The sequence below is a fragment of the Pholis gunnellus genome, assembly GCF_910591455.1.
Source record: "Pholis gunnellus genome assembly, chromosome: 7".
Taxonomy (NCBI): Eukaryota; Metazoa; Chordata; class Actinopteri; order Perciformes; family Pholidae; genus Pholis; species Pholis gunnellus.
In genome coordinates, this window is record NC_136533.1 from 23120874 (window position 1) to 23148251 (window position 27378).

The window sequence follows — 27378 nt, forward strand, 5'->3', positions numbered from 1 at the left end:
GCTACCGAACAAGCAGCAACAGCTAGCGGCTATCTCCGTCAGCGGACGCGGCGCATTAACATGCAAAAGTTTAGAAACACGGGTTCCTGGTGCTGAATAGAGACTAGAGCGACGCAGGGCGAATCCCGAGACGGCTGTCGAAACCATGGGTCATAGCTGGCGGTCGTAACAGCTAGTTATTTGCGTTATTTGAAGCTTCAAATGTATGAAAAGTCGCTCGGTCTCACCTCGTCGTTGAACAAGATGGCAGCAGCGGCAGCAGCATCGTCGTTGCAGGATTTGACTGTGGTGCGGCTCCTCGTCGCTATTCTGTTCCTTGACGCTCTGGGTGATGCGATTTATAGGTCTTACTGAAGGTATGTGACTTTATCTGACTACACCGATTGTCAAATCAGTTTTCAGTGTTACGGTTGTGTTTGTCTAGTTTCTCATTTTCACGTCGGAACTACTTCGCCCATAGCTAGCGTGTTTGCTAACTGTAAGCTAGCCAACTTACAGACAAGTGTTAGCAGCGAAAGCTAATTAGTTTGAGCTAACGACGAATAGTAGTTATGCGGGGGTCTATTAAGAGCATGCACTTGTTTGTGTTTTGATATTGAATAACTTAACCTCCCACATACTACGTAGCTTATCTTAAAAAAAGGTAAGGAAATGGACAGAATGTATTTAGGTGAATTTGAAAAAACGCAACACCTGCCTTACAGTAAGTATAAATTGTCTAATTTGTTTATTAAATCTTAATTTGAGTTAGTTAATACATATTCCACGTCGTGTAACACAGCCGTTATTTAGCTGCCTGTCACTAACACAAGTTTCAACAGGTGTCTAGGCTGGTGTTGCCCTTCCCCCAAACACACGCACACGCGCGCCACCCCTCCCATATGTCAACTGTCTCTTAGATTGATAAGTAACAAATTACGTTTACAGCTGGCCCTCTTTTACAACTGAAACATACACACAGACACACACCTCTGTCGTGGCTCTCCATTTCAGGCTTGGATCTCGTTGCCCTGTGGGATATCAAGCTACCTAGGTTGGCAGTGAGTGGGCTGCTGTGTCCATGCCAGCAGCCCATCCCTCAATGACTGATGGTCATAGCACCTTGTCAAGCATACACAGGGTGAAGCATTTGTACCGAGCCAGTCAGATAGTGGTGGTTCTGTTGCTTTATTGCCCATGACTTTTGTCAGTTGCATCAGAAAGTTTTTATCAATATTTGCCAGACTTGCGGCTGTGGTTGGTGAGTAAAAGAAAGTGGTTTTCTACCATGCATACTGTGATCTCCAATGGCAACGTCATTGCAGTCTGTATGCGCAGTTGTGTTGGTTGCAGGACTTTTGATTACAACCTCCAATTTACAGGTAAACTCGTACATGTATTGACCAGTTAGTGCAGTAGTAGTCAGCTTCGTTTTGCACTTTTGAGTAGGCTTCTTGTGACATTGTTCTAACTGGAGTGAACTCTGTGTGTTTGCTCAAGAGTTCTTCCTTGTTTGAAAGCAAAGTTGTTGGGTCACAACGGTGGTTGTCAATCTCTGTCAGCAGCGTATCGGGTAAAACTCACCAGCCCTTGCAAGTCATGAGAAATGAAGTGTGCTGCATTGTCGTGTTGACGCCGAGGCACACCCCTCAGCCTGTCTGAGCCTGCGGTTGACGGCCTCGTTAGTTAGGAGGGCCACTGGCTCTCAGCAGGCCTTTCTTTGTAGGACAAAACACTGTGCTTAAGACAACCCGCTTCATAAGTGCGTATGTGCAACACGTTTGTGCGATGTAGCCGTAAGACTGGAATCCCCTGGAGTCTGCGTGTGAGCCAGGTCGGGCACAATCTCTCTCTTTGGAAATAGTCAGGAAGTGTGGCTGACAGGCTTGGCCTCTGCCTGTTTTCTGCCCATTATCATGGTGTCATGACTTGCTGCAAGGAGAGGAGTGTTCCCTTAAAGAAACTTCAAGAGAGAACTTTAAAGATATTGTCTGAAAATACTGTTTGCGTTCATGAAAGTTTGATACACATGTGAGACACCATGTATATGACATACTCATTCATTTAGTTGATAAAACTAAATGAAAGAAATGTGTTTCTATAGGCTCAAACTTACATGACTGGCATGTGTGGCAGTATGTCAGCTGTTGAAAAAATGCATGTGGTTGAGTTTTCTGGTCTCTACAATTCGATCGCAGTACCTGTGCTTTTCCCCCTCTTTTGTGTCTGTAACTACCAGAGGGTGAGAAACACTACTAGTGCCTAAAGGGCTAAAGAAAAGAAAGGATGCGTCATTTGTCCATTGCAGATAATGATTAGACTGTTTATAAGACGTGAACCGTATTCATGTATGCATGTGGGTTGTTTCGAGTGTAAACGCGGATGTCATATATGGGTCACATTCAAAAGTAGATGTAAAGATATGGTTGAATTTTGTTAAGGGCAAAACAAATCTGATTTGCTATATAAACCATGTATAAATTACATCGCCATTGATCTTCAAGATCCCACAAAATGTGGAGGTAGAGTGAGACCTGTCTGATTGCAGTCACTGAGATATAAAGGCTGCACAGGCCGTAAACTAATACAGCAGCCGACAGAACTCAGTCGGCTCCCTTTACTTCAGCATTTGATTTACTCAGATTTGGGGGCTTTGAAGCTGATCAGAATTGAGGATGTTGCTCGGTGTTAGTCACAATATTTCAGTAGCGACCCAGACAGAAAAGGTTTATCAACTAATCAGTGGGATCACTCATTTGAGTTCATCGGTGTAAAATGTCACTGAGTTAAACCCATCGTGCTTCGTGGTGCATCATTTCCCCCCCGGGTCACCACTTTCTTTGCAGTTCTACTTTGTGTGAAACTGACCCTCCAGTGCGGGGACAGGCCAGCGATGCAATGGGTTTCTCCCGTCTCCCATTACAGTACTCCTGTTCCTCTTTTAAGTACGGATGGTATGATGGCTTAGATGCTTTGGCAGCTTTAACATTATATAAAACCGCAGTCTTGCTCAGAAGGATGTCGATAAGGAAGCTGCTACTTTGCCTTTAAGCTGTTGACTTCTCTGTACACAACATTTTAATTAATGGAGTTTTTGTGCAGCGAATGACCTACTTACAAGCTGGCGTAGGCTATCCCAACATGTTAATCATGTAAATGAATCCTAATCAAGGCCATGTGCTGTGTTCACACCAAACGCAAAGCGTAATCGCGCCAGCCGCCGCGAACGACGCAACGCTAATACGTTAAATTGAGTTAAAATATTTTTTCTCGAGCGACAAATTTGCATGACTGTGTTGCCAAAGCCCAGCCGTGTTGAGATTCTCCAGCTTAAATTCAGACTTTTTACTAATCGGCATCGTTATGTATTTATTTTGGCATCTTTTTTTAGCCGTTTATTGCAATTTAATAGCAGCAAAATGGCTTGTTTTGGGTTGATACAGCTGTGGTAGTTATGTCACCCATGAGTAAGGCTTCGCGTTTGGTGTGAACACAGCATTAAAGCCTACTTGGTTCAACTTTGCTTTACTCTTGACTAAAGGATCCATGTGGCCTGTGTTTTATTTCTTTCTGTTCTTTAGGTATGGCCTCACAAGTCTTGGTCTACCCATCACACCTGCACTCAGCTCAAACAAGTGCCTTAGGAACCAGCAGCAGAGGTACCAGCAGACACAAAGACGAAGCTCGCCACGGTCATAACACCAGCAGAGCCTTTCAGCACCGACCCACGCCCAAGAGCTATGTGATCGGCGTCAACTACGGTATCGCCTACCCCAACAACGTGATCCCATCCTCAGCCGGTGCTGATCCAGGAAGTCGCCCCGGGGGACTACAGCTTGGCGAGAGGGAGGAGTGTGCATCGCAGGCCGCGGGATTACAGAGAAAGGAGAGCTGGGAGAGACAAGGAGAAGGTCCGGCTAGGATCCAGAGCAGAGGCCCAAAGGAAGTGAGGCTTTGCAGAGACAGTGGTGGAACTCTGTCAGGAGGAAGCTTGGACTGCGGGCTACTGAGGAGGGCCTGCAACCGAGCAGAGGAGGAGGGCAGAAACGGAGGAGCGCAAGCCAGAGGGGGATACGTCAGCCTAGAAACAGGTGCCCCCCAGAGATGTGAACAGAAGGCAGGCGAAGGTGGAGAGAATCCGCAGGAGAACAGCTGCGCAGGAACCATGCAGATAGTGGAGGAGGTATCTGCTCTACCTTCACTTCCTCCCCCTGTGGCCATGTTGCAAACCAGCACCGGGAACAATGCAGACACTGTCAGAGTAGTGGGTGGAGGGACACTGTCTACTCAACACGGCAGGGCTGAGGCAGTGACCGGCATGGGAATTAGCGCGGGAGGGACCGAATTCAAGCCTAATGGCAGCATGGAGGCAGCGGCAGGAGCTACGGTGACCAGAACCGGATCGGGAGACGGTGACTATCAGCTAGTTCAGCACGAGGTTCTGTGCTCCCTGAAGAACAGCTACGAGGTCTTGGAGTTCCTGGGCCGTGGCACCTTTGGTCAGGTGGTGAAGTGCTGGAAGAGGGGAACGGGGGAAGTAGTGGCCGTCAAGATACTGAAGAACCACCCATCCTATGCACGTCAGGGACAGATTGAGGTGAGCTGAAATGTGTCATCCTCAGTGTTTGAGAAGCAATGCTTCTAGTGCCATTTTTGCTATTTCCTCTTGTTCTTGACTCCCCAGGTGGATATCCTGGCCCGGTTGAGCAGCGAAAATGCCGACGAGCACAATGTGGTGCGCGCCCTGGAGTGCTTTCAGCACCGCAGCCACACCTGCTTGGTGTTTGAGATGCTGGAGCAAAACCTCTACGACTTCCTAAAACAGAACAAGTTCAGTCCGCTGCCGCTCAAAATCATCCGGCCCGTTCTGCAGCAGGTAAAAGTCAAAAGTGTGTCGCAGAAGTCCACAGACGTAGCACATGCACGTAAATACAGCAGCCATGGATGCAAACACAGGTGCTCACGGAAGACGATGTTTTGTTGGGTTGGAGAGTGCCAAACTCACTCATAATACGCCTTTTGTTCATGTGACTGTTCGCAGGTGGCAACAGCCTTAAAGAAGCTCAAGTGTCTGGGTTTGATCCATGCTGACCTGAAGCCAGAGAACATCATGCTGGTGGACCCCTCCAGGCAGCCCTACAGAGTCAAGGTCATCGACTTCGGCTCAGCCAGCCACGTCTCCAAGGCCGTCTGCTCCACTTACCTGCAGTCCAGATACTACAGGTGAGGCCTTCGTTTTCAAACACCTTTAAAGCACTTCAAGGTGCTCTTGTTACTAATCAAAGCTGTTTTTTAAAACCCACACATTTATTTTTTTTTGGGCTGTGATCGAGTCATTTCATTAGACTGGCTCTTGTCAGAATAGAAAGTACTACAGATGCAGTGATATTTTTCACAACCCAGATGCAATATTTATGAGGAATTGCGTCGTTGAGTTATCCATCCCATTTTGGTGCGAGAGAAACCCCCAAAAAATGGCACCAGAAAGACAAAGTTGCACACGAGGAACTGAGTGAAATATTACAAAATGTTCAGGTTTTAGTTTCACAGGGTACAATATGTTTTAGGAAGATCAGATATGTCACGCAGCGAAATGTCATGCCATTTGTCATTATGAGATCCCAACACTGTTATCTGACTTAGTTCCGTGTGTGTGTCTGTGTGTTTCCCACAGGGCTTAGTAAAGTCGTGCCCCAGCTTTATGCGTTTATCTCTCTTCTTATGTAATGGGAATTGCTCCTCACACTCACTGGGAGCCCCCCCCCCCCCCCCCCTTCTCTGCATCTGTCTCACGTTTTTGTCCTCTTCAGCCGCTGTCTTCCCGTTTGCCCTGCTGACTCACTCCGTCCCAAACATACTCATTGTTGGACTCGTGCCTGCATTCATGTATTGCATGTGCGTTCAGCGCGTCGCGCTCTGACTCTGCCACTCTTGCATAACCAAGATGTTTACACGAGGAACGGCGTCGTTTTAATGTCTGGTACGTCTGGTAGGCAAGGAAACAGGATTGTGAACTTTCGAGACACATTGTTCTTCGTTTAGTTGTTAAGCCGTAAACTCACAGTATGCCACACCAAAGAAAAAGAGAGATTGTACAGAGTGGAACATTTGTTCAACGTCAAAACCTGTTGTTGTATTTGAAATCGACTGTGAATTGTTGACGACTCGTTGTTGACTCGACCGCTTGTGGAAGTTAGCGGCAGGTTAAATGACCTTCATGCTTGTTTCCGAGGCAAAGTGCTTCCTTGTTATTAATGGCTGGGTGAGACTGGCAATGTCATTCACCTCCACTCTCACCAACAAGTTTCGGCAAGCAGGCCTGGTCGAGTTGGTTAAACTGTTGCAAACAAACGTTGTGCAATTCATGACAAACATTTGAGATACTGTTGTATTTCTGCAGTTAAAGCACTGCACACACCCATCATTACACTCCTCCAGGCCTGATTTTATAGCCCTGTAAAGAGGATGAACGTAGAGAGAACGTTGTCTCAGTTATTTCAACTGTATGTGTGCTCGTGGTGTCTAAATCAGGACACAAAAAGTAGCAAATTCTTTTAGACCAAATGTGAAAGAAAGCGCCTCAGAGCACCAAAATTCCAGCGTCAACCCTGGGTGCAACTTCTGCTTTTCTGCAAAAGACAGCCACATTCTAGGCCCCCCCCCCCTCCTCTTACAGAGATGAGACGAGGAGAGTGGAGCTATAGTCGTTATATAACCTTCAGGGTCTGCAGTTGACCCGGTTAAGTGCGAGTACGGCGGTGCGTTCGTGTGTGCCTGCGCGTGCTTCGTCTTTGAGCAGCATCGGCGAGGCTGAGCCCACAGAGCAGTTAAAATAGGCTGGCACTGGGTTTTAGGGAGGTCGCTCAGGACACAGAAGGTCCGGGAAGAATGTGGTATGTGAAAACCCACATTTAGATCCAGGAAAAAAAGACATTCAGACATTCCTGTGTGTGTGTGTGTGTGTGTGTGTGTGTGTGTGTGTGTCTGGGTGTGCTCTTATGTGTGCTCGTGTCTGTGCAACAGCTGCCAAGGCTGGATGCTTAATGCACGTTACACAATGTACCCTAACATGCTCCACGATAACTAAACTCAGATGGGATTTTTTTTAAAGTCAAAACAATCAGTGTGTTAGTTCTAGCCGTGTTTTTCTGTGGCCACCAACAGTTCCACTCTATTATTTTGATTACTTTTTGCTTTGCCAGGCATCTATTTGTTGCCAAATGATAGAGGGCCATTGGGTTGAAAGTTTATTCAAAGAGTACAGACACAGTAACTGTTTGGTTTATAATGGGAGACCAGTCGCCACGAATGTTTTGCACCACACTACTGGTTTTTTTCCCCCTCCCGTTATCTCTATATGATTATGTAATTTGACTCCCAGAGCGCAGAGTGTGTCATTTTGTTTGTACACGGGGTTATCAGGCGAGTGGTTTGCAGGACACAGTGTCTCCTCGTCTCCAGTCCAGCGCTCATGTTGCATAATGGCTGCACTGTATTGTTACCACGGTGAAGCTGTAAAGAAATGCTGGCTTCACCGCAGAGGGTAGGAGGTTTTTTTACAGCGCTGGGGTTTTCCCTGGATTTTCCAGAGCCATAGGTAGTAGTGTTGCCAGCAGTGTGGATTTAAAGCAAAAAGTCTGTTTTTAAGGATGCAAACAAACCAACCCTCCAGGGCCGTAGATATTGAAGTTGTCTGAACTCTCGCATTAAAGGCACAATTAATGTTTGTGTCCATGACTCCCAAACAAACTGCAACTGAATTGTTTTAATGCTCGTGAATGTTTGTTTGCCAGCATGAGCCGCATGTAAATGAAGATCGCATGAGAGACGGTCATTGCTTTCTGCAATAGTCTTTATTCAGCTACAGCAAACCGGAGCGGCCTTGCTTAGTCATCGGCTTAATGCTTTGTAACGGATACACGCTTGAACTTGGTTTTGATTTTTTTTTTTTTACAAGCAGAACTCTGTAGATGGAGGTCTCTCTGACAGAAGCCGCCCCGGCGTTCGTCATGCTCTGATGTGTCGTTGCCATGGCAGCGTGACACAGCAGGGCCCGGTGAGGTGACTGTGCTCTCCTGCGGGGGCCGGTGACGTAAAAAAAACAAACACAAAAAAAACCGGCTCCCACAATGAAAACGGAGCACCGGGTGCGTGAATAATTCAGCTGAGCAGATCAGGTGGAAGGAAAGATGGCGTGCTCGCTGATTTGGGCAGCTTGTGTCAGGCTCCCTTCAATCTAGGCGAGATTTACTCCAGCGCCTCGTCGCATTGCAGAAGTGCAACGTTTGTTCTTGTACTATCTGAAGTGGCTGTGTGCTTTTAGAATTGGAAGGTTGAATCCTGAGTAGGCCCTGACATGAATGCTTTTTAGAGAGGAGTTCTTCTGAATGTCAGTTTCACTTCACAGTTTAAAAACCCCAAAAATAACAAGGCCAGAAAAAGAGTGGCTTTGTTTTTTATTTATTTGTACTGGTTTGGGGAAGTAAAACAGCAAAAAAGCCACGTAGCAGTGTTTGTGGATCACTGTTGTCCGTCCCAGTTTGTTGTGATGGTCAATAGTGAAGCCATGTATGATGGTGGACCCCACACCTGCTGCTCATACGCAGTGCTTTATGAATAATACATGATCACTCACTGTTAGTGGTGTATTCATGTTGCGAATTTCCCTCCTCCATACCCGCAGGATCTTTATTTTTTTTCTTTCTCTCTCTTCTCATCAGCAATTTTAATTCCAGCATATGTATAAACACACTACTTGTGTATGCTGCTCTAGCAGTGTCTCTCTGGTGATCGTTGCTTTCAGTTTGTGCTGCTCTTGTTTGCGTAACTCGACCTGCCGCCCCACGCCTTAGCAATGCAGCGGGACGCCTTTCATGTTATGTTGTTACGGTCTGCAGTGTTTGTTCTTGTCCTAACTGCTGCGCTCCTGTGTGTGTGTGTGTGTGTGTGTGTGTGTGTGTGTGTGTGTGTGTGTGTGTGTGTGTGTGTGTGTGTGTGTGTGTGTGTGTGTGTGTGTGTGTGTGTGTGTGTGTGTGTGTGTGTGTGTGTGTGTGTGTGTGTGTGTGTGTGTGTGTGAGAAAACCCCCTTTGTAGTATATATGCAAAGTCCAAATACTTAATTTTTCATAGCTGCAAAAAGAGCAAAAGGTTTTCGACATAATATTGCGGCGGGGCAAGTTGTTAAGTGACTGGTCAAGTCTGTGTGTGAAACGTCTCGTTCCTATCTCTGCTTTCATCTGTAGCTCAAGCGTGAAGCAACACCAGTTGCACAGTTGAAACCAGAACCTCCCCGTCTGTTTCCTCTTCTTCATAGTCAAATGTTTTTTGTAATCTTAAGCAGTTTACTAGTTTGGCCTCGGGTTGTCTTCAGTTTGCGCAGCCTGAGTGCGTTGTAGTTGTGTTTTTCAACGTATGCTATTATTATTTTGTCTTGTGAAAAAAATGTGAACTTCTGTGTATTATTTAGCTTTTATAGTGTGTTTGAACTGCCCTTAGTCCTTGCTTAAGTCTCCTCTATTGTGGTCCTGACTTCTTTGTCTCTGGGCAAATCCACCTCCGTTTATCTTACTTAATCCACCACGATCCGTTTCTCACTCCCCACTCTGCGGGAGTGTTCTGTGAGCGTTGGAGACGTCGTTGCATAACTGAGCTTCTTTCTCTTGAAGGAGCAATAGGAAATGGCAAAGTGTCATTTCCTCCTCCGGGCCATGGAGGGCAGAAAGCACGGGCTGTGCTTTGCAAACATGATGGGCCTGACGTCTGCACACACACGCACGCACACACACACAGACAGAACGTTGAGCGATGGCCTCGTTTATCACCATGTAATGCTGTTACATTATGGTCTTGCGTCCGGCTGTTGCTTGGCAACAGTCACCTCTCCCCTGTGGTCGTCACAGCAGTGGTTACTATTTGCAGCACTGTTGCTCGGTGGCTGTCCGGGCCTAATGGCCCATTGTTGTCATACGCCGCCTCACACCACTGCTGCAAGATTACTCGTCCCATTTTGAGTTGCGTAAGTGGCAAAGTTCACTTGTTGGGAGGGATTTAGCTCTTTGTTGCAGCGCGGCTTATTATGGGTGTAATGTACAATTTGTCACACCCCGAATAACCTGTTGTTGGTGAAAACTAATTTCTCGCACAGACTGTTGTGTGCTTTGCTTTGTGCTGATTTGAAGGTTAACTGAACTTTGTTTCCTTTTAGATTAAATGTAATTTAAGAGGTGGAATGGGGTCAAAATGTAGAACCCACCGCAGGGTAGGACATTTACATATATTTTAGGGGCAATTTTTGCCCCCACTGAGTCCAGGGGCATTTAAAAAGAATTGGGGGCACTTTTTGAAACTTGTGAAATAACATTTAACCTTTGTTCAAAATAATAAATATGCTTATTTAGGCTTACAATATATGAGCAATTGTCATCAAATGGCAATAATAAGACTATTAAGCAGTAGTCTACAGATTCAAAGTGTTTTCTTAGAATTTATGTACAAAAAACTAAAATCAGACAATCATATTCAATTTTATTCTTATTTCTTTATCATTACATTGTTTTAAACAATTATTAACAATTATTAAGTCAACGATGCCTTGATTACATGTACATCAGTCATTGTATGGAATTATTGAGAAAAATATTTTTGTAGCACCTCAAATATTGTGATATTACTCATTTTTGTCCTGAACATATATGCATCAGTCATTGTGTGGAATCTTTTAGAAAAACATTTTTATAGCACCTTAAAAATTTCAATAATGTGCCATTTGAAGGTACAAATTCAGTTCAGAGTTTTAGTAAAATATCTTAATCGACTGTCAGTCAGGTATTATTAATTTCCAGCAACCCTCAAATCAAAGAATAAAGACACTTTACGCACTGCCTTCTCTGACTGTAGAAAGCACCATGTATGATCTAGACCAGTGGTCGCCAAACTACGGCCCGCGGGCCGGATGCGGCCCGCCTCCACATTTGGTCCGGCCCCCTGAACAATACCAGAGACGCATTATGATTTTGATTCGGTTCGATCCTTGGCTGCTACATGTCCTGTGCCGAAGTGTCCCTGAGCAAGACACTGAACCCCTAAAACTGCTCCCCGGGCGCTTCTCAGCAGCCCACTGCTCCCAATAAGCTAGGGATGGGTTAAATGCAGAAGTTAAATTTCGTATGTGTATAGGCCTATGACAACAATAAACCTAACTTTAACTAATGACTTTAAAATATTCCAAATGAATAACAAAATGTTTTGAATAAATAACAAAATTGAAATTGAGTAGTTTGGATTTTATTTCAGGTATCGGTTAAAATATAAACGGTACCCAACACTACACCAACTCCCCAAAATAACCCATTGTGCCTCTCTTTCCTCCCTGCAGGGCTCCAGAGATTATTTTGGGCCTTCCATTTTGCGAGGCCATAGACATGTGGTCACTGGGCTGTGTGATAGCCGAGCTCTTCTTGGGCTGGCCCCTCTACCCTGGAGCGCTGGAGTACGACCAGGTAACATTCTTCACACGCAAGAACTATCCACCCACACACACACACACACACACACACACACGCACACGCACACGCGCACACACACACACCAAGGGAGGCAAGTAGAGATCAAGATATATCCCTCACTACTGCCGAGTAAGGAGAACAAAATCTAATTTTTCAGAGTTTACAGACTACATATTTAATGTGTATAATTCTTCTGTCTCTGGTTTGCCGCTAGCCAAAACTCAACAGTAAGTTCATTATGTAGTTAAACCTGTATTTGTTGTTGCTCCGTGGTCTCTCTCGCTCTCGCTGTATGAGTGAAGTCCAACAAATCCAGCATGAAATCCACCTAATACTAATCTGAGCCGCGCGAATCAGGAAATTGTTCTTGGCAATGTGCGTCGATCTTCCCACGAGGTCTAAGCAACACAACTGGGACTTTAAAACGGCAGAGCAGAGGGAGCATGGGAAAAGGCCAGGACAGGATTACCCCGTGTTTTGAGTACAGGCAGCTCTGTGAAGACGAGCATTAAGCTAAGAGTTTACACACACACACCCTGGTTGAGTCTTTGAATGACGTTTTATGGACTCTACAGAGTTCTACAGAGTTCTCCAAAGCTAATGTATTTGAGCTTCTTTGCCAAACCAAACAAAATTGAAATTGTCTGTACTCCAATAGTACATGCCCGCACCAAAACTGACGGCTTGTTTGGTCTGTTTTCTGAGGTTTTTTTGGTGTCAGTTGTACCTCCAGCAGCAGTTTGGACAATCTTCAGTCAAAGATAGTGGCTTATGGAGCTTCGCTGAGCACCGACGGCTCTGCTGAACCACTGGGCCATGCCAGAACACACACACACACTCTCTCGCCTGTGCATATTGAGCCCCCCAAAAGTATGCTGTGCTATGCCAAGGCTCACTGCAGTTCCACTCTACACAGCAAAATGTATTTATAAGCATAAGCCTGATGGTAGACATTCGCACGCACAAGTAACGCATGCACACGCACACTGCAGTGAGTGTTCAGTGCACCATCAGCAGGTTTCCGGCCAGTCACTGTTTGTTCTGGGCCGTGTGCATGTGCACGCACGCATACAGGCTGGAGTACTGGAGTATCTTTTTTTTTTTAATTATTGTTAGAAAAGGGACAATTTACTTTAATCAACAGTCAAACAAATGTAAATTTGAAAACATTTGAATTAGCTTGAAAGGCTAGTTTCTCTTTGCCTGAATTTCAAGAGCGGTAATCAAGACAGGGCGCTGAGTTCTTGAGTAAATTTCTCTAACTGAAAAACAAAGAAACAGATTAACAAATTGGGAGACATTTTTGCGATCTGCCTTAGTCGCTCGCTGCAGGTCATGTAGTGTTACGTCGGAGCCGTGCCTGAAACCCTCCAGTGAAAACATGGAATGAATTTTGTATGATTCACTTGTATCATATTTTTTTAGTTGACTGAAACAACTGGGGCGGCTGAACTCACCCTCAACTAGGCGGGAGGTGTGAAAAATAGATTTATGCTTTATTGAAGAAAATGCATTAGTAATAATGTGCAGTGTTAAAAAAAAAGACAAAATCTGTAGATAACAAAAAGCATGATCAACAAGCACAAGACAAAAAAAAAAGGAAAAAATCATCCTTTTTTAATTAATGCCTTTTGGGAGTTCAACTACATTCTTGCATTTTCCCCGAATGTTTCCTCTGGTTTGACGCAGGCTCCGGTCATAAGATTCACATCAGGGCACAGAGGAATTTTAATCTGTCACTTAAAGTCCCAAATAAGGAAATTGAAGACAATGCTTCGAGTATACGTGTGTAGGTTAAGCATGAATTTCTCCTCAAGTGCCGTGTCATTGGCTACATTCAGTATACATTTGATAAACTGAATCCTCAGCGCGTGATTTATTTTAAATATAACTTTGCTAGATTTTGCTCACAAATGTCAATAATCTCTGACTCTGTTCTTTTCGGGCGTGTGTCGCTTGTTTGCTTCATCAGCCTTGGGCCCGTCAAGTGCTCCATCTATGTCAGTTTGGCAGTGCAGTGAAGGTTAAAGTGCAGGGATGGGGGGGTATTTGATAGCAAGCAACTCAAAGGCCAGCTCCTAGACAAGATGCAGAGTATAAAGTATACATGATGGAAATGCTGTCTTTTCCACTCTCTCACCTTTAATTTCCCACCCTCCTTTGTCTCTGCCTCTTCCTGTGTGTTCCTGTTCTCTCTGCTCAGATCCGGTACATCTCCCAGACTCAGGGCGTGCCGGCGGAGCAGCTGCTCAACAAGGGGACCAAGACCTCTCGCTTCTTCTCCAAAGAGTCCAACTCTCCCTACGCCTCCTGGAGACTAAAAGTAAATATGTACACGCATGTGGACGCGCACGTTGATACGCAAAACACACATCGACTGATTCCTGTGGCGGTGGGGACACCAACGCACACAGATTAACTGGTGAAGGCGAGATTTGAAATGCAAGCGAAAGGGAAAAATTAGACAAATACAACATGCCCTTAGGAAAGCTCTGGGAAAACAGTTTAAAACCAGCTGCTGAGCACATTCTAAATCAGTTTTCAATGAATGCGAACCGATCGTTTATCCGTCCTTGTCCTTCCCAGCAAAAACCCAACCGCATAACACTCAGAATTACACGGAAACGCATAGTTTCCCTGTTTGACGTAATCCTTTGACCTTTTATTTCTTATTATGTAAACATGACAATTCCAGTGGCAGCTTTCAACACGCAGAGATGCCAAAAAGCGTGTTTGAACAAAAGCTCTTTATATTCTAGACCTACGTATTGTTTCATCCTAATATCTTTGTTTTCCCTCCCAGACGACAGAAGAGCACGAGAAAGAGACGGGACTGAAATCCAAAGAGGCCAGAAAGTACATCTTCAGCTGTCTGGATGACATCGCACACGTGAGTCACGGGGACTCACATTCAAACCATGCTGAACAAGTCCAGCGTAAGAAGGGCAGGAGATAACTAGACGTGATCTAGGGGTGTAACGGTTCGCTACTATACGGAAAACAGAAAATATATATATTTTTAATTTATTTTGAAAATGATTAATATTCAAAAGTTGCTCCTTGGCCATAAATCTGACTTTAACAGTTAAGGTAGTCAAAGACTGGCATATTGGCAATAATAAATAAAACAGAAAAGTCTGTAGTGTAAAGTATTTCTGATTCTGTTATGCTCCATCATAAGACCTGTCCTGGCTAGCCTATGCTCGTTTATACAGGGCATGCACTGCTGACTGACTAAGATGCACATTGTAGCGGGGCTCAAACACTTTAACTACATGCTTTTAAATCTGTCTTGTGTACCATCACGTGTGGTCGCGTACACGCAGCGATACTCTGTAGCATTAGTTACTTTTGCTCGGTCTCAGTCTGCGGTTGGAGGCTGCCTGAACTCTGTGGAGTGAAGGACTCGCCCTCCGTTTCAGTTCCAGAACACGTTCAAAACGCGTCAAACCTAGTTGCACGTCTTGTCAGTTCAAGAGCTGCCTCTGAACTGACGGTGACGTGAACTGACGCCCTGCATGGTTCTCATCTCTTGCTTCTGTCCACCAGGTGAACGTGGTGCTGAGCCCCGACGGCAGCGACATGCAAGCAGAGAAGGCCGACAGGAGGGAGTTTGTGTCCCTGCTGAAGAGCATGCTGCTGATCGATGCCGAGGACAGGACTGTTCCCGCCAGCGTCCTCAATCACCCCTTCCTCACAATGGCCCACCTGCTGGACTACCCACATAGCAACCAGTAAGGCTGACGCTGACGCAAAAATGTGCCGGAGCGCGCGCTCTTGTTTGTTTGAACTCCAGTCGTTAAAAAAAGTGTTTCCCCCCCCCTCACCCCACTACAAACTCCTTCTTTTCTCTCCAGCGTGCAGTCGGCGTTCCGCATCATGGACATGTGCCACAGTCGGCCCGCCAACGCGGTTTATGACGCTCTGAATGAGAACACCGTTCACTTCTCAAGGCCCCCTGTAGCCCCCGCTGCCCCCTCTGGCTTCCCTCTAGGCTACAGCAACATGCCGGTCCACACTCAGGTGTGTGTGTGTGTGAGACCACTAGTAATTCTTTATGTCAGTTCTTTTGAATGCCATTTTATCTTCAAAAATGATTCCATTCCTGTCGTATAGCCATTTTTTCAGGACATAGAACATAAATGTATCCAATCTTTGGTAATGTTTCTGTGCACTGTTATGGTACTGATGACCTAATGCTGCCCTCTTCAGGGGAGACGGTGCTATGACATATCAACTCAGAATAGTGTTTCTGTCACATGTGACACGTGAAACGAGTTCCCACTAATCTTCTTTCCATGTCTGCACTTAATTTAGTCCCTCCTCTGCTTAATGTCCTCTAAACCTGACTTTTCACATTTCCCCCTTTCTCTGCTCTCCTCTCCTCTCTGTCTCTTTCACTCTACTGTCTTCTCTACTCTTTTGTAACGCAGGCTATCAACCAGCCGGGTCCCTCAGTGTTGCATCCTGGGATAGCTCTAACAGCTGGGAATGGTCAGTTTGGGTGCACTGACTCCTTCCCACCGGCCCTTCTTCTTTGTCCTCCCGCCATGCAAGGTATGCAGACTGCAAACACATTTTTAAAAGTCATTTTATTTGTCAGATGGCACATTTATCATTTTTAACAACATCACAAGAAGGATTTTACTCAAACTCAGCCACAGTCTTTTTGAGCTGCATGAATATCTGATGGCTTGTTTGACGGGTTTTTCTTTTTTTTATAAAGGTAACCTTAACCAACCAGGAGGGTATTCTGTTCCCATGGTAACGCAGGCTCCCATACAGCCCTTACCAGTGAGACCTGGTGTCATTGCTCAGGTGAGACGAGGACCCAAGCACGGATTGTAAATACATGTGTAGCTTGTGTATCCTAGGCAACCTCTGACCCCCCCAACATCAGGCCTAGTGATGGGGGTGTGGATACAGGTCACAGATGATTATATGTGTTGTATATATTTCCTGTAGCAGGCCTGGTCCAGCCGGGGGCAGCAGCTCCTCGTCCCAGCGGCCTGGCAGCAGATGACTGCCGTGGGTCCTCCTCCCTCTCACCCCCCTCCACCACCCCCGTCCTCTCTTACCAACGACGCCGCAGCCGGCCCACAGAGACTCAGCGACTGGGGGTGAGTCACCCTGCTCTGAGTCACCCGAACCTCCGTTTTGAGTCCGGGAAATTCCCCGTTTTCAGACTTCCACTCGTCATAGTTCTTTGTGTTGCGTTCGGTGTGTATGCATGCACCACAGTAACTGTCGGCTTTTTGCCGTAACATGATTTCTTAAATGTAATGTAAACCAAAGATCTTGAACACAGCTAGACTCGAGTTGTGTTCCTGTTTATGCTTAACCAGGATTCTAACAGGGCTTTTCACATTTGCAAATGTCGACTTGTTACATGTCGTATAACGTTGTGGTTGTAATAATTTTTTTTAGAATTCTTGTTCTGAATCTTTTTGCTTTCATCAGAATAGCATCTAATCACATATTGTTGCTGCGTTAAGTTTCTCTTGCACCCGTTTTTAGTGTTTTCTTTTGAGATGTATTAACAGGAAATTGTTCTCCCCCCCCCCCTGCAGCCACTACACCACAGTCATGCAACAGCCCCTCCTGACCAATCAAATGCCAGCCCTCTCTGCCCATCAGCCAATCAACATTGGCATAGCTCATGTTGTGTGGCCCCAGCCAGCCAATAAAAGGAACAGACACGGTCTGAACAGGTGAGGTTCTGCTCCTTAAGTGAAGTTAAGCTGCTTTGCCGTTTTTCTATTGATGTGTAATATATCAACTCCTCCGTTGAAAGGAACCTGTCCCACCCCAGCAACATCCGTATATCAGCCAATATGGCCAACGTTGTTGGACAGGCGGTGGCGCGCCGGGAGCAGCCTCGGAGGGAGGTGCCCCTGGTGGTGACCGGGCATCCGGCGGTTCGAAACCCAGACGACGAGGAAAACCACGCAGAGGAGGAAGTGAGCTGCTTAGAAGAGGCGCCGCCAAACGCCAACAGCCAGCTGGACCTGTCCAGTCGGCAACAGCGAGAGGTGGCGGTCCTGATGGGGGACACGCCGAGCCCTGCTCCCAGTGTGATCAGCATCCAACTGACCGACGAAGAGGACGAAGACCCTCAGAGGTGCCGCCTGAGCGGGTGAGTTACGTCGAAATCAACCGGCTCGACACGGGTTTGAATTTAGTGGTAGTAAAAAGTTTAGGCCACCTGTAAATTGTCAGTAGCCGAATGAGCCTCTGTAACCGGCAGATTATGTCATTGGAATATAATTATGAATCTAAAACGTCTGAGTTTATTCTACTATCGTGGGCCTCACTAATGCTGACATGACCTTTGGTCTCCGTAGGTGTAAAGAGGAGTGTGTGTGCGAGGCGTGCAGAACCACCAGCGTGTCCATGGAGAGAGTGTGTTCCCTCAGCAGCCCCGACAGCAGCCTCAGCACCAGCTCTTTCGCCTCCAACTCACTTCAGTCCAGCCCCTCCCTCTCACCATGCAAGAGACCCAACAGGTAGTCATCCATGGACGTGTTTAACTGAGGAAATACACTCCTAAGCTCCAGTCATCTTCATGTTATACCTCTTGTGTTCAGCATGTCGGAGGACGACGGCCACGAGAGCGGCTGCGACACCGTGGAAGGCTCCCCGGCGTCCGACACGTCAACCTCCCCGCGTGGCAACAGCCCCTACCGTTACCTCGACAACGGCAACCGCAACAACCGGCCGCCCTTGGCTGCCATGGTGGCACCGCTGCCTTCCCCTGCGGTGCAGGGCCGGAGCCCCCGCGGCGTCAGGATGATGGTGGTTCCACCGATGAGGGTGCAGAACAACAACAGTCACGGGGCGGAGGAGCGCTTTCAGAGGACAGGTCAGTGGAAATGTGATTGTACGTGATTGTTTTTTATGTTTATTGTTTGTTTCATTACAAGCTCAGGGAAATTGATACTCTCGTGAAAATATTAACACCCAGAAAAGTTTTTCCCTTTTTAAATGTGTCCTCATCTTGCCACCTTGTCATGCGGTTTGCCACCTGCGCTTTGACAGGTCACATGGAAGCAGTAGGGGCTTACCGCCCCCTAGTGGCTCATAGAGGCTTTAACAGGTGATCACGAGAAACCAACAGAGAACTGGCCACGTTGCACCAACACCTCAGAGATGCATCCATAGCAGGCAATGCTAACATTGCCTGAGAGTCTTTTTTTTTCAATGTCTTTCCTTCCTTCAAACTAGTACTTTTATTCAAGGAAAGTTTCCTAGGAATTAAGGGCAAATGTTTAAAGAGCTGGTGTGTTCACTCCTCACCTTATACACATGCACAGGTTATAAACGCTGTCTTTTTATAATATGTGTGAATATTTGAAAGTTGACATCTAGTGTAAGCTTCAGTGAGCCGGATAGTCGAGCTGTGAAATCCTTTTGGGTTTCTTTTCTGTCAATCCCTTTTAATGACTCACCAACCATTCAAACTAATATCTTAACTGCAGTTTAAGTACCTCAAACAAACAGTAGAAGAAGAGGGGGGGGGGGGGGTTCACTTCAACCAGAGTACAGCAAACATGTTTTCTGAGTCTGTTTCGGAGGGAAAGGTGGATGCATACGATGTGGTGTTGAGTCAGAGCCTACGCTTTCTCTGCTGGTTTTTGCCATGCAGCAAAAAGTTGCCGTAAGGCACTGATCTGAGATCAGCTTCACCTTTTTTGTTTTTGAGTTTCGAGCTGATACAGATCAGAGTCCGAGGAGCAACTTGTGCCGTTTTTCTGAGTGCCAACAATCCCTGTGTCTTTCCTTTTCCCCCAACCTTATGGATTTTAATGTCTAGCTTTCTGATGCTGTTTAACGGGAAGATTCCCAACTGGTTAAAAAGCAAAAGGCACCTTTGATGATTATTTAACAGCAGTAGAGATTACAGTCACCATGTGGCCATTAAAGGCTATATCGTCATTCCTCTACACCACTTGCTCAGACGTTTCTTCTGAAGCGGCTCATTCTTTCTCGTGTTCGTCGCTATAATATCGAACCTCTTCTGGCGTGCTTCTGCACTAAGGAGACGTGCTCCTCTTTGGCCGGCATGTTAATCCGGAGCAAGTCTCTAGAATGGGTGAAACCTGTGCACCATTGAGTGTGTTGGGTTTATCTATTATTGCATCAACCTCCAATGCAGAACTCGAATGCGACCACAATCTTGAATAAACTCTCCAATTTTTTTTTGGCCCCTAAAATTTAAATATTGCTAAATCCATAAAAGAGACTTTCTTTTAAGTCTCCATCAGTGACGTTGAGATGTTGTTTGATGTTGAGAATTGTTATTAAACCCTTTCCAGTCATCCTTTGACTGCACTTAAAATGAACAGGCTTCACATCCTGGCCGCTGTGTAGCGTTGCGCTCGATGCATGCTGGTCTTCGGGTATTGTTGTCCCTGCAGATTTGCTTTTCCTACCAATGCAATCTTTCCACCGTGCGTTGCGCAGCCCCCTCACAAATATTCCATTTAGCTGTAGATCGGTGCCGCTCCATTGATTGTCTTTCATCAGCACTCAGGAGAACAATTTGGTATTCTTTGCTAAATCCTAGTGTGTGTGTGTGTGTGTGTGTGTGTGTGTGTGTGTGTGTGTGTGTGTGTGTGTGTGTGTGTGTGTGTGTGTGTCTGTGTCTGTCTGTGTGTCCCTCTTCTGTGCTCGTCCTGTTTACATTTTGGTTTTATCCCCTCTATAGGGAACAACAGTATCTGATTATATTCTCTCTCTGGCATGCACGCTTGTTTGTTGTTTGAAGTCTGTGCAGTTTTTGGTCTTGCAGGCCATGTGGACTGAACCTGCCATCTTATTTTCTGTCAGACCTGCTTGACTCACTTCGGTCTTCTCTTTCTCTGTCCCAGTCTCAGAGTCCTGGTCCCGGTCCAAAGGGCGCTGCAGCCTCGTAGGACAACAGAGCACTCCCTCCTCCTTCCCCCTCCTCCCATCCAACCCCCTCCTGTCCCGGCAGCAGCAAGTTACCGGCCAGCAGCAGCACCCTCTGGGCTTTGGACAGGTCAGTTCTTTTCTCTTTATAATGCATTAAGCAGGAGCTGAACACTTCAAAACCCTCTTGAATATTAATAGCATTGTGTGAGCTTAGCAGCTTTTTGTCAGCAGCAGCAGTACATTTGGGTATTTTTTTTTATTGCTGCATACAGCAGGAACTGTAAAGGAATAGTTTAACACTTTGGGATGCCTTCTTATCCGCTTTCCTGCAGAGAGTTAAATGAGTAGACTGATACCACTCTACTCGATGTGAAGCTAGATCCAGTAGTCGGTTTAGCTTAAGTTAGCACTAAGGGGTGAGTGGCTGTGTCCGGAGGTCACAAATTCCGACTGCCTGCACCTCTAAAGCTCACTAACATACGTGTAAAGTGTAACTCCAACATCTGTTTTTACAGGAAAAGTCCAGGAAGTGTGCATAGAACCCTGTTGTGTATCAGATTGTCCCTGAGCTCCCTCTGTTCTCTGTCTCTCTCTCTCTCTCTCTCTCTCAGGTGCAGCTGTACGGTTCGAACCACAAAGAGTGGAACGGCAACTATGGGCCTCTGCGGCCGCATGCCTACATCCCCCCCACGGTCCACACGCACACCTTCACCCACCTGCCGCACGGCAGCCCCACGCACACCTCAGCCGCCCCGCACACGCACCCCCAGGGCCTGCCCACGCACGCCCTGCTGCAGTACCCCCCCGGCGGCCCGCAGTACCCCCCTGGCGGCCCGCTCGCCGCCGCTCACCACCCCCACCCCATCCTGCCCTCCCGCCCGCCTCCCCCCACTCTCCTCCAGCACAGCTACGGTCTCTCCCACCCCCAGGGTGGCGCCATAGTGCACCAGGTGACCCTGGGCATCAGCGCCCACCTCCACCCGGGCCACCCGGCCCCCCACCGCCTCCTCCCCTCCCCGACCGTCCACCCGCACCGCCAGCCCGGCTACGGCCACTACCCCCACCAGTTCAAGCCTCCCTTCCCGCCCCCTCACCCTTACATGGCCTCCCCGGCCGCCTACACCGGCTTCCCCCTGAGCCCCACCAAGCTCAGCCACCACCCGCAGTTCTCCTATATCTGAGGAGCAGGACGGGGCCGCAGCAGTACCTTCTGGTGAGGAAGGGCAACGGCAAGTGGACCGGGGCTGCGACCTGGGCAGGTAGAGCGGGCAGCAGAGCACAATACGGACACTTTTGACGATGAAGACGAGGAAGAGGAAGACGCGGTCATAACGAGAGATGTATCAAAGTGGATTGAGAAAGGAAAAAAACTAACGTGAGTTAATGTTTTGTGATGTTTTCGAGGACAAATTTATTCAGATTGCCAGAGCAACTGAAAGACTTTCCTGCAAAAATCATGTACGGAGAAATACGGAGATGGATTTGAAAACGGCGAAGCTGCACAAGAGAGCGGATGACTTCACGAAGTACGACGAAGAGGACGTTTTAGTTGAGAATGTGTTCCTCCTGTCGCTTGAGTAGCGCTCAGAGAATATGATCTAATTAGAGGGCGGGGAAATTGTTCATTGCCGATGTTGCTGTCTGGGCGCTCAGCCCCCCCCCCCCCCCACCCCTTTATCTTTGTTGCCTTGTAGCATTTGTGCTAGCCGGTCTGATCTGTGTGTTAAGCCATCCCAGTGCGTATTAACCAGGATGGATCGCTCCGTCTTTGTTTGAGGCAGACCTCTCTGCTGCTGTTGCCCTAGTGCCTTAAAAAAAGTCTCTGACGTTACTTCAGGAGCTTAGAAATTGTACATTTAAAAAAAATAAAAAAATAAATGGGCTTGCAGCACTTAACCCTCAGACTCTGAACGCGACGGGCTCATTGGATATATAACGCTTGCGGTCATGTGTTAATATTAGCAAACGACTTGAGTTTGCTTCCTAACTCAGAGTATAGATTTACTTTAGCTAGAGGCTGCACATTTAGGGCTTTGACTGAATGAGCTTTTTATGTACATAAAGAGTGATTTGATATTTTGATAATCGATTTCTATTCACTATAGTACTTAAATTCATAACAGTATTGTCACTGTTTACTGTAACTGCAATACAATCTAGATGGCCTCTGGGTTGCCGTGTATTTTTAAATATTTCTTGGCATTTAGGCTAGACTTGCGTCGATGCATTTTAGTTTTTCGGGAGTGGCGTAAGACGTAAACGCGATCGTGTTTTTTGTGTGTGTGTGTGTGTGTGTGTGTGTGTGTGTTTTCACTTTTAAATGCTTCTCAGTGTTTGAGATAACCTATCAACTTACAGTATCATTGCCGGGCTATTGAGCATGAGAGGTGTTATCGCTAATTGTTTCAAATATCTGTGTGGAAGCAAACCTTCTTGTCCATGTATTGAAGTCAGTTTTGATACATTCCTTCAGGGTGGATGCATAGCCTTGTTTGTGTGTGTGTGTGTGTGTGTGTGTGTGTGTGTGTGTGTGTGTGTGTGTGTGTGTGTGTGTGTGTGCGTGTGTGCGTGTGTTTATGATTTCCAGTGTGTAGTAGAGCTGTGTCTTTACCCGTCACATCAGCTGGTATTTTTGTTTTCCTCAAATCAGCACCAAAGACTGTTCGTTAATCATTTCTGAAGCGTGGTCGAGACTATTTCTCCTTTCACCTCCAGCGTACTGTTGCAGTTATCGACATTGGAATATATTGAGCGGTCTCTATTTAACAAAAAACAAAAAAATTTGAGAGGTTGAGGTTTTATTTTTCTGAGCTATGTGTTTTTTTGGCAAATTGTATTTGGAATGTATAGATAATAAGCTGCTATGTACTGATTATCTGCCACTTCGTAGCTGTGAATTTCGAGGAGTAATCTCATTCTAGCCTGCGTTTCCTCTCTTTTGTATTGTAGTTCCAGATACAATAGAAGTGTGTTTTTCTTATATAGTATATTGAATGCTATTCCTATATGCTAGTGCCTCTGTATATTGGCTGTTGTTTTTGAAGTGTAAACTGCTGTAATGGAAGTTCTGAGTTTTCTTCTTCTTTTTTTATTCTGTTGCTTTTTGGTGTGTGTGTGTGTGTGTGCGTGTGCATTTAGCATCAGTATTTCAAACGTAGGCTTTGAGTTCACCGATGGATTCCGTAACCGGTGTGTGTGTTCTCGCTTTCTCCCGATTTTATTTCCAGTTGGTCTGACTGTATTTGCAACTCTTCGTACTGTACAACTAGTGCCTTTCTCCAAACAAGTGGCCGGCAGATGACGCCCACGCGCCGTAAAGTAGTTCCTCCAGAGGGGATCAGCTCCTATTTTTCACGTCACGAAAAAAAACCCAAAGTTGTTTGTTAGACTTGAGAATAGGTCTGGAAATAATCCGTTGTTTTTTTTTAAATTGTTTTACAGAATCCTAAGAAAGTACAAGTCAGGGAATGTTATCTTGCGCTCACCAAGACCTCTGTGCAGTACTGAAAAAAACAAAACACCGGGCCTGAATATACGCAGATGCAAAGCTTTATTCTCACACCGTGAATGTTTTTGTGGAACTCGAGACATCCGTTTTTTTTTTGTTTCTGTTCGCAAATGAGTTACTTGTTGCATTTGTGCTGGCTACACGTCTGTTCTCTCTCTGCTCTCGGGATTGGGATGTTGACGGTTTCTTGTAAGCAGCTATTATACCATAGGTAGACGTCATGTGTTTCGGGTCAGGGTTCTTTAGGAAAGGCTTTATCCGTCAAATCACACCCGGAGGTTTAGGTCCAAAGTTCTCATCTGCAACGCTGCCACCTTAACAAAAGAACATCTGAAACGTCTCATGTTTAACAAGATCCTCAAACAACTTTGACCAAACAATCGTTGGTTTTATGAAATAGCAAAAACATTTCGGGAAAACGCAAGATAATGTGCTATGATGTAATTATAATGCGGAAAAGGATCTTGGAAAAAAAAAAAAAAAACGAGAAACGCTTCTCGAGCTATTTTTTTGTTGTTGTCATGGCGCTACTCTACTTAACGTATTACATTATAATGGTTTTGCTATGTCGCTTAAGCAATGGGTGTATCTTGTGTACTCGTCTAATATGCTACTGTTTTGATGACGAGAGGACACACCGCCTAGAATTATAACTAGTCATTTGTACTTCAAGGAAAAATGTTTCTTTTTATTTTCATTTTAAAATTGTAACCATGTGGTTTGCAGCCTCTTGTTGATTCCCTGATGGCTCTATTCTTTCAGCTCAGCGATAAGGTGTCCCACGCCGTAATCCCCCCCCCCCCCCCCCCCCCACCCCATCGCTTTAGGGCGATTGCTTATCGACCTAAAGCGATGAAAACCTCGGATTAACCCCGACGACCCCACCAGAGGGTCACACAGTCCCGGATCTACATCTCAACCAGTTAAGTAACAAAGCAGGCTTTAGGACTTCTAAAACATATCGGGACTTTCTTTTTTTTGGATATGGCAATAAACAAGGAAATATTTCAGATAAAAAAAAAAAAAAAAAAAAAGGCTTTCTTCTACTGGGCCCTCAAGTGACAAAACTACCAACTCAACACTCGTGGGTCTGGACATCTGATTTGAGTACGGGGCTGAGGATTAACTTGTGCGAAATTTTGACTCCTAAGAGACGTTCTAGGTAGATTTTTGTACCACAACGATCTAATTATCAGGTTGACAATTATTGTATTTAGACACAAATATGTAGACACGGTTGCTAAATTGAAAACTGTTACTGTTCTAAGTCTGCGTAGATCTGTGTGTGGCTTTATGATTTTAATTTGATTGTTTTTATTTTTCATTCTTAAATGCTACACTAGTTTGACATGTAGCAAACTGCACTGTGCAATATACAACAATATGAGGACTGGGAAAATGATTATTGTTTGGATGTGATAATGTGTGTCTTACCAGTTAGTGGTAATTTTCTCCCCCCCACACCCCCCTCCTCTAGTTCTCAGTGAGTTTCAATGTGACCAAGCCTTATGTACCTTGTCACAAAAAGCGGGTTCCTTCTTGGTGACTCTTATTGGTGAGTGTCAAATTATGAATTGATGGTGTATTATGTCAAGATTCACTTTGAATTAAAGAAAAAAAAAAAATCTTTTGCTTCAGTCAGTGTTGTCTTTATTGGAATACATGTCCAGTCCGGGTATTACTGTTTGATTGTGAACCAACAAGCATTGACTTCCACGCAGCGGTGTGGAGAGCAAACGCTTATGCAACAAGTATGTTGGTAATATTGAAACATTTGATCAACTAGGACCATAAACTCATGTTTACTGAGGTAATAAATCAAGTGAGAAGTAGTCATTTTCTCATAGACTTCTATACAATCTGATTTCTATTTGCAACCCCCTGTTGGTCAGTTAAGAGAATGCACGTTTTAAGACACTTATCCGCATTGGCTTCACTCTGCAGAACCAGAGGTTGCAGCTTGACCCCCACCAGCTGCTAACAGCTAACTAGCTCTCCGCCTACCAACATAAGAAAATACGCTCCGTTATTGTCTGCACTCAGTTCAGCTTGTTTGCAAGGCAAGATACCTGTATGTATAGCCTACATACATAGGCTACATGCAATTGTCTTACCTAGCTGAGAGGAACAATTTGAAATCCATAGCGGAAAAAACAAGAGTCGAAACTGAAGCAGTCCACTACCAGCCAAAGAGTGACCAGGGGTCAGCCGTCAATGACGTTATACATCAGTCAAAACATGTTTTCAAAATGTTTATCACTGCAACCAAGAGAGACCCTTGAGCATACAGTCATGAGTGGGCACAGAAATCATGTGGCCGATAGGGCCAGTATTACGCGAGATTAGCCGCAAACGGACTGACAGACGCAGAGACATAATCTCTTGGCGTAGATCATAAGGTTTCTCTCCCTGTAGCTATCTACCTAAAGGAGGAGAGACAGCGAGATCCTCCTTGTGGCACTGGCACCTCAGTGGCTAGTCTGTGGCACTTCAGCGGCAAGTGTCAGTGAGGTGCCACAACTGTGGGAGGCGAGCAGCACTAGTTCGGCACCTGTCAAAAAGCTGCCGAGGAGCTGAGCGGGTGGAGCCACATTTCCTGAGGACACCCATTGTTGTTATGACAGGTCAGCTGCCATAAATGAGTTTTATGATTTTAGTTGAGTCACTGCAGCACCCTCTGACTGCTGGCGGCACCCTCCGACACCCCTCTGACTGCTGGTGGCACTCCTGTGACAACTATTGGCACTGGCAGCTTGTGGCACCTACTGACACCTACATATAAGCAGAGAAAGAGTGAAGATATTTTCAGACATGTATTTTTGGATTGGAGATTTTATGGGTTTTAATTTTAAAACGTTTTTATATATATACTTTTAAATGATAATAAAACGGATGATTTATTTTCATTATTTTAGACGATTGTTGTAAATGACTATAAAAGTAATAATTTGGAAAGAGTGTATTATGTTCCGTTTTGTTGCAAAACCAGCAAAATCATACTTAAATAAAATGAATGAGAAACAAAGAAGTACAACATGGTTAGGCTACTCCCACGATGTATACAGAGAACGGGTGGCTCCAGTGACTCAACTAAAATCATAAAACTGATTTATGGCAGCTGACCTGTCGTAACAACAATGGGTGTTCTCAGGAAATGTGGCTCCGCCTGCTCAGCTCGGCAGCTTCTTGGCAGGTGCCGAACTAGTGCCGCTCGCCTCCCACAGTTGTGGCACCTCACTGACACTTGCCGCTGAAGTGCCACTGAGTAGTCACTGAGGTGCCACAGGTCCAACACCTGCCACAGACTTGCCACTGAGGTGCCAGTGCCACAAGGAGGATCTCGGCACTGCACGAAAGGAGGCCACCACATTCAATCTTTTCAGTGTGTGACTACGATAAAGGTGACCTGTCGATGTCTTAAGTGTAGGCTACTCGAGGACACACATTTGAAGAGGTAACTGTAAAAAACAGTTAAACAGTATATTTACATGG

The 27378-nt window shown here is 45.8% G+C and overlaps 1 protein-coding gene across 3 annotated transcripts; it reads left to right on the top strand.

Moving 5' to 3' along the window:
* Positions 1-25524, top strand: LOC306698603 (homeodomain-interacting protein kinase 3-like). 3 transcript variants are annotated; one of them, XM_079162980.1, is made up of 18 exons: positions 1-356; positions 3561-4576; positions 4664-4855; positions 5021-5202; positions 11354-11477; positions 13687-13806; positions 14287-14373; positions 15033-15217; positions 15341-15506; positions 15917-16040; positions 16210-16301; positions 16449-16603; positions 17054-17194; positions 17278-17619; positions 17828-17989; positions 18071-18345; positions 20354-20505; positions 20990-25524. In XM_079162980.1, the coding sequence occupies exons 1-18, from the start codon at positions 332-334 to the stop codon at positions 21557-21559; spliced, it is 4110 nt and encodes a 1369-aa protein (XP_079019106.1). In that variant the 5' UTR covers positions 1-331; the 3' UTR covers positions 21560-25524. The 3 variants fall into 3 exon arrangements, with proteins under 3 accessions (XP_079019106.1, XP_079019104.1, XP_079019105.1); XM_079162978.1 differs by lacking the exon at positions 1-356 and adding an exon at positions 1140-1240; XM_079162979.1 differs by lacking the exon at positions 1-356 and adding an exon at positions 1140-1240 and having other exon boundaries at positions 16452-16603.
* The last annotated feature ends 1854 nt before the right edge of the window (positions 25525-27378 follow it).

Coding starts and splice junctions, on each gene's coding strand:
- LOC306698603 (XM_079162978.1), top strand. CDS start 1,177: ATGACTTTTGTCAGTTGCATCAGAAAGTTTTTATCAATATTTGCCAGA. Junction 4,856..5,020: donor TCCGGCCCGTTCTGCAGCAG/GTAAAAGTCAAA, acceptor GACTGTTCGCAG/GTGGCAACAGCCTTAAAGAA. Junction 11,478..13,686: donor GAGCGCTGGAGTACGACCAG/GTAACATTCTTC, acceptor CTCTCTGCTCAG/ATCCGGTACATCTCCCAGAC.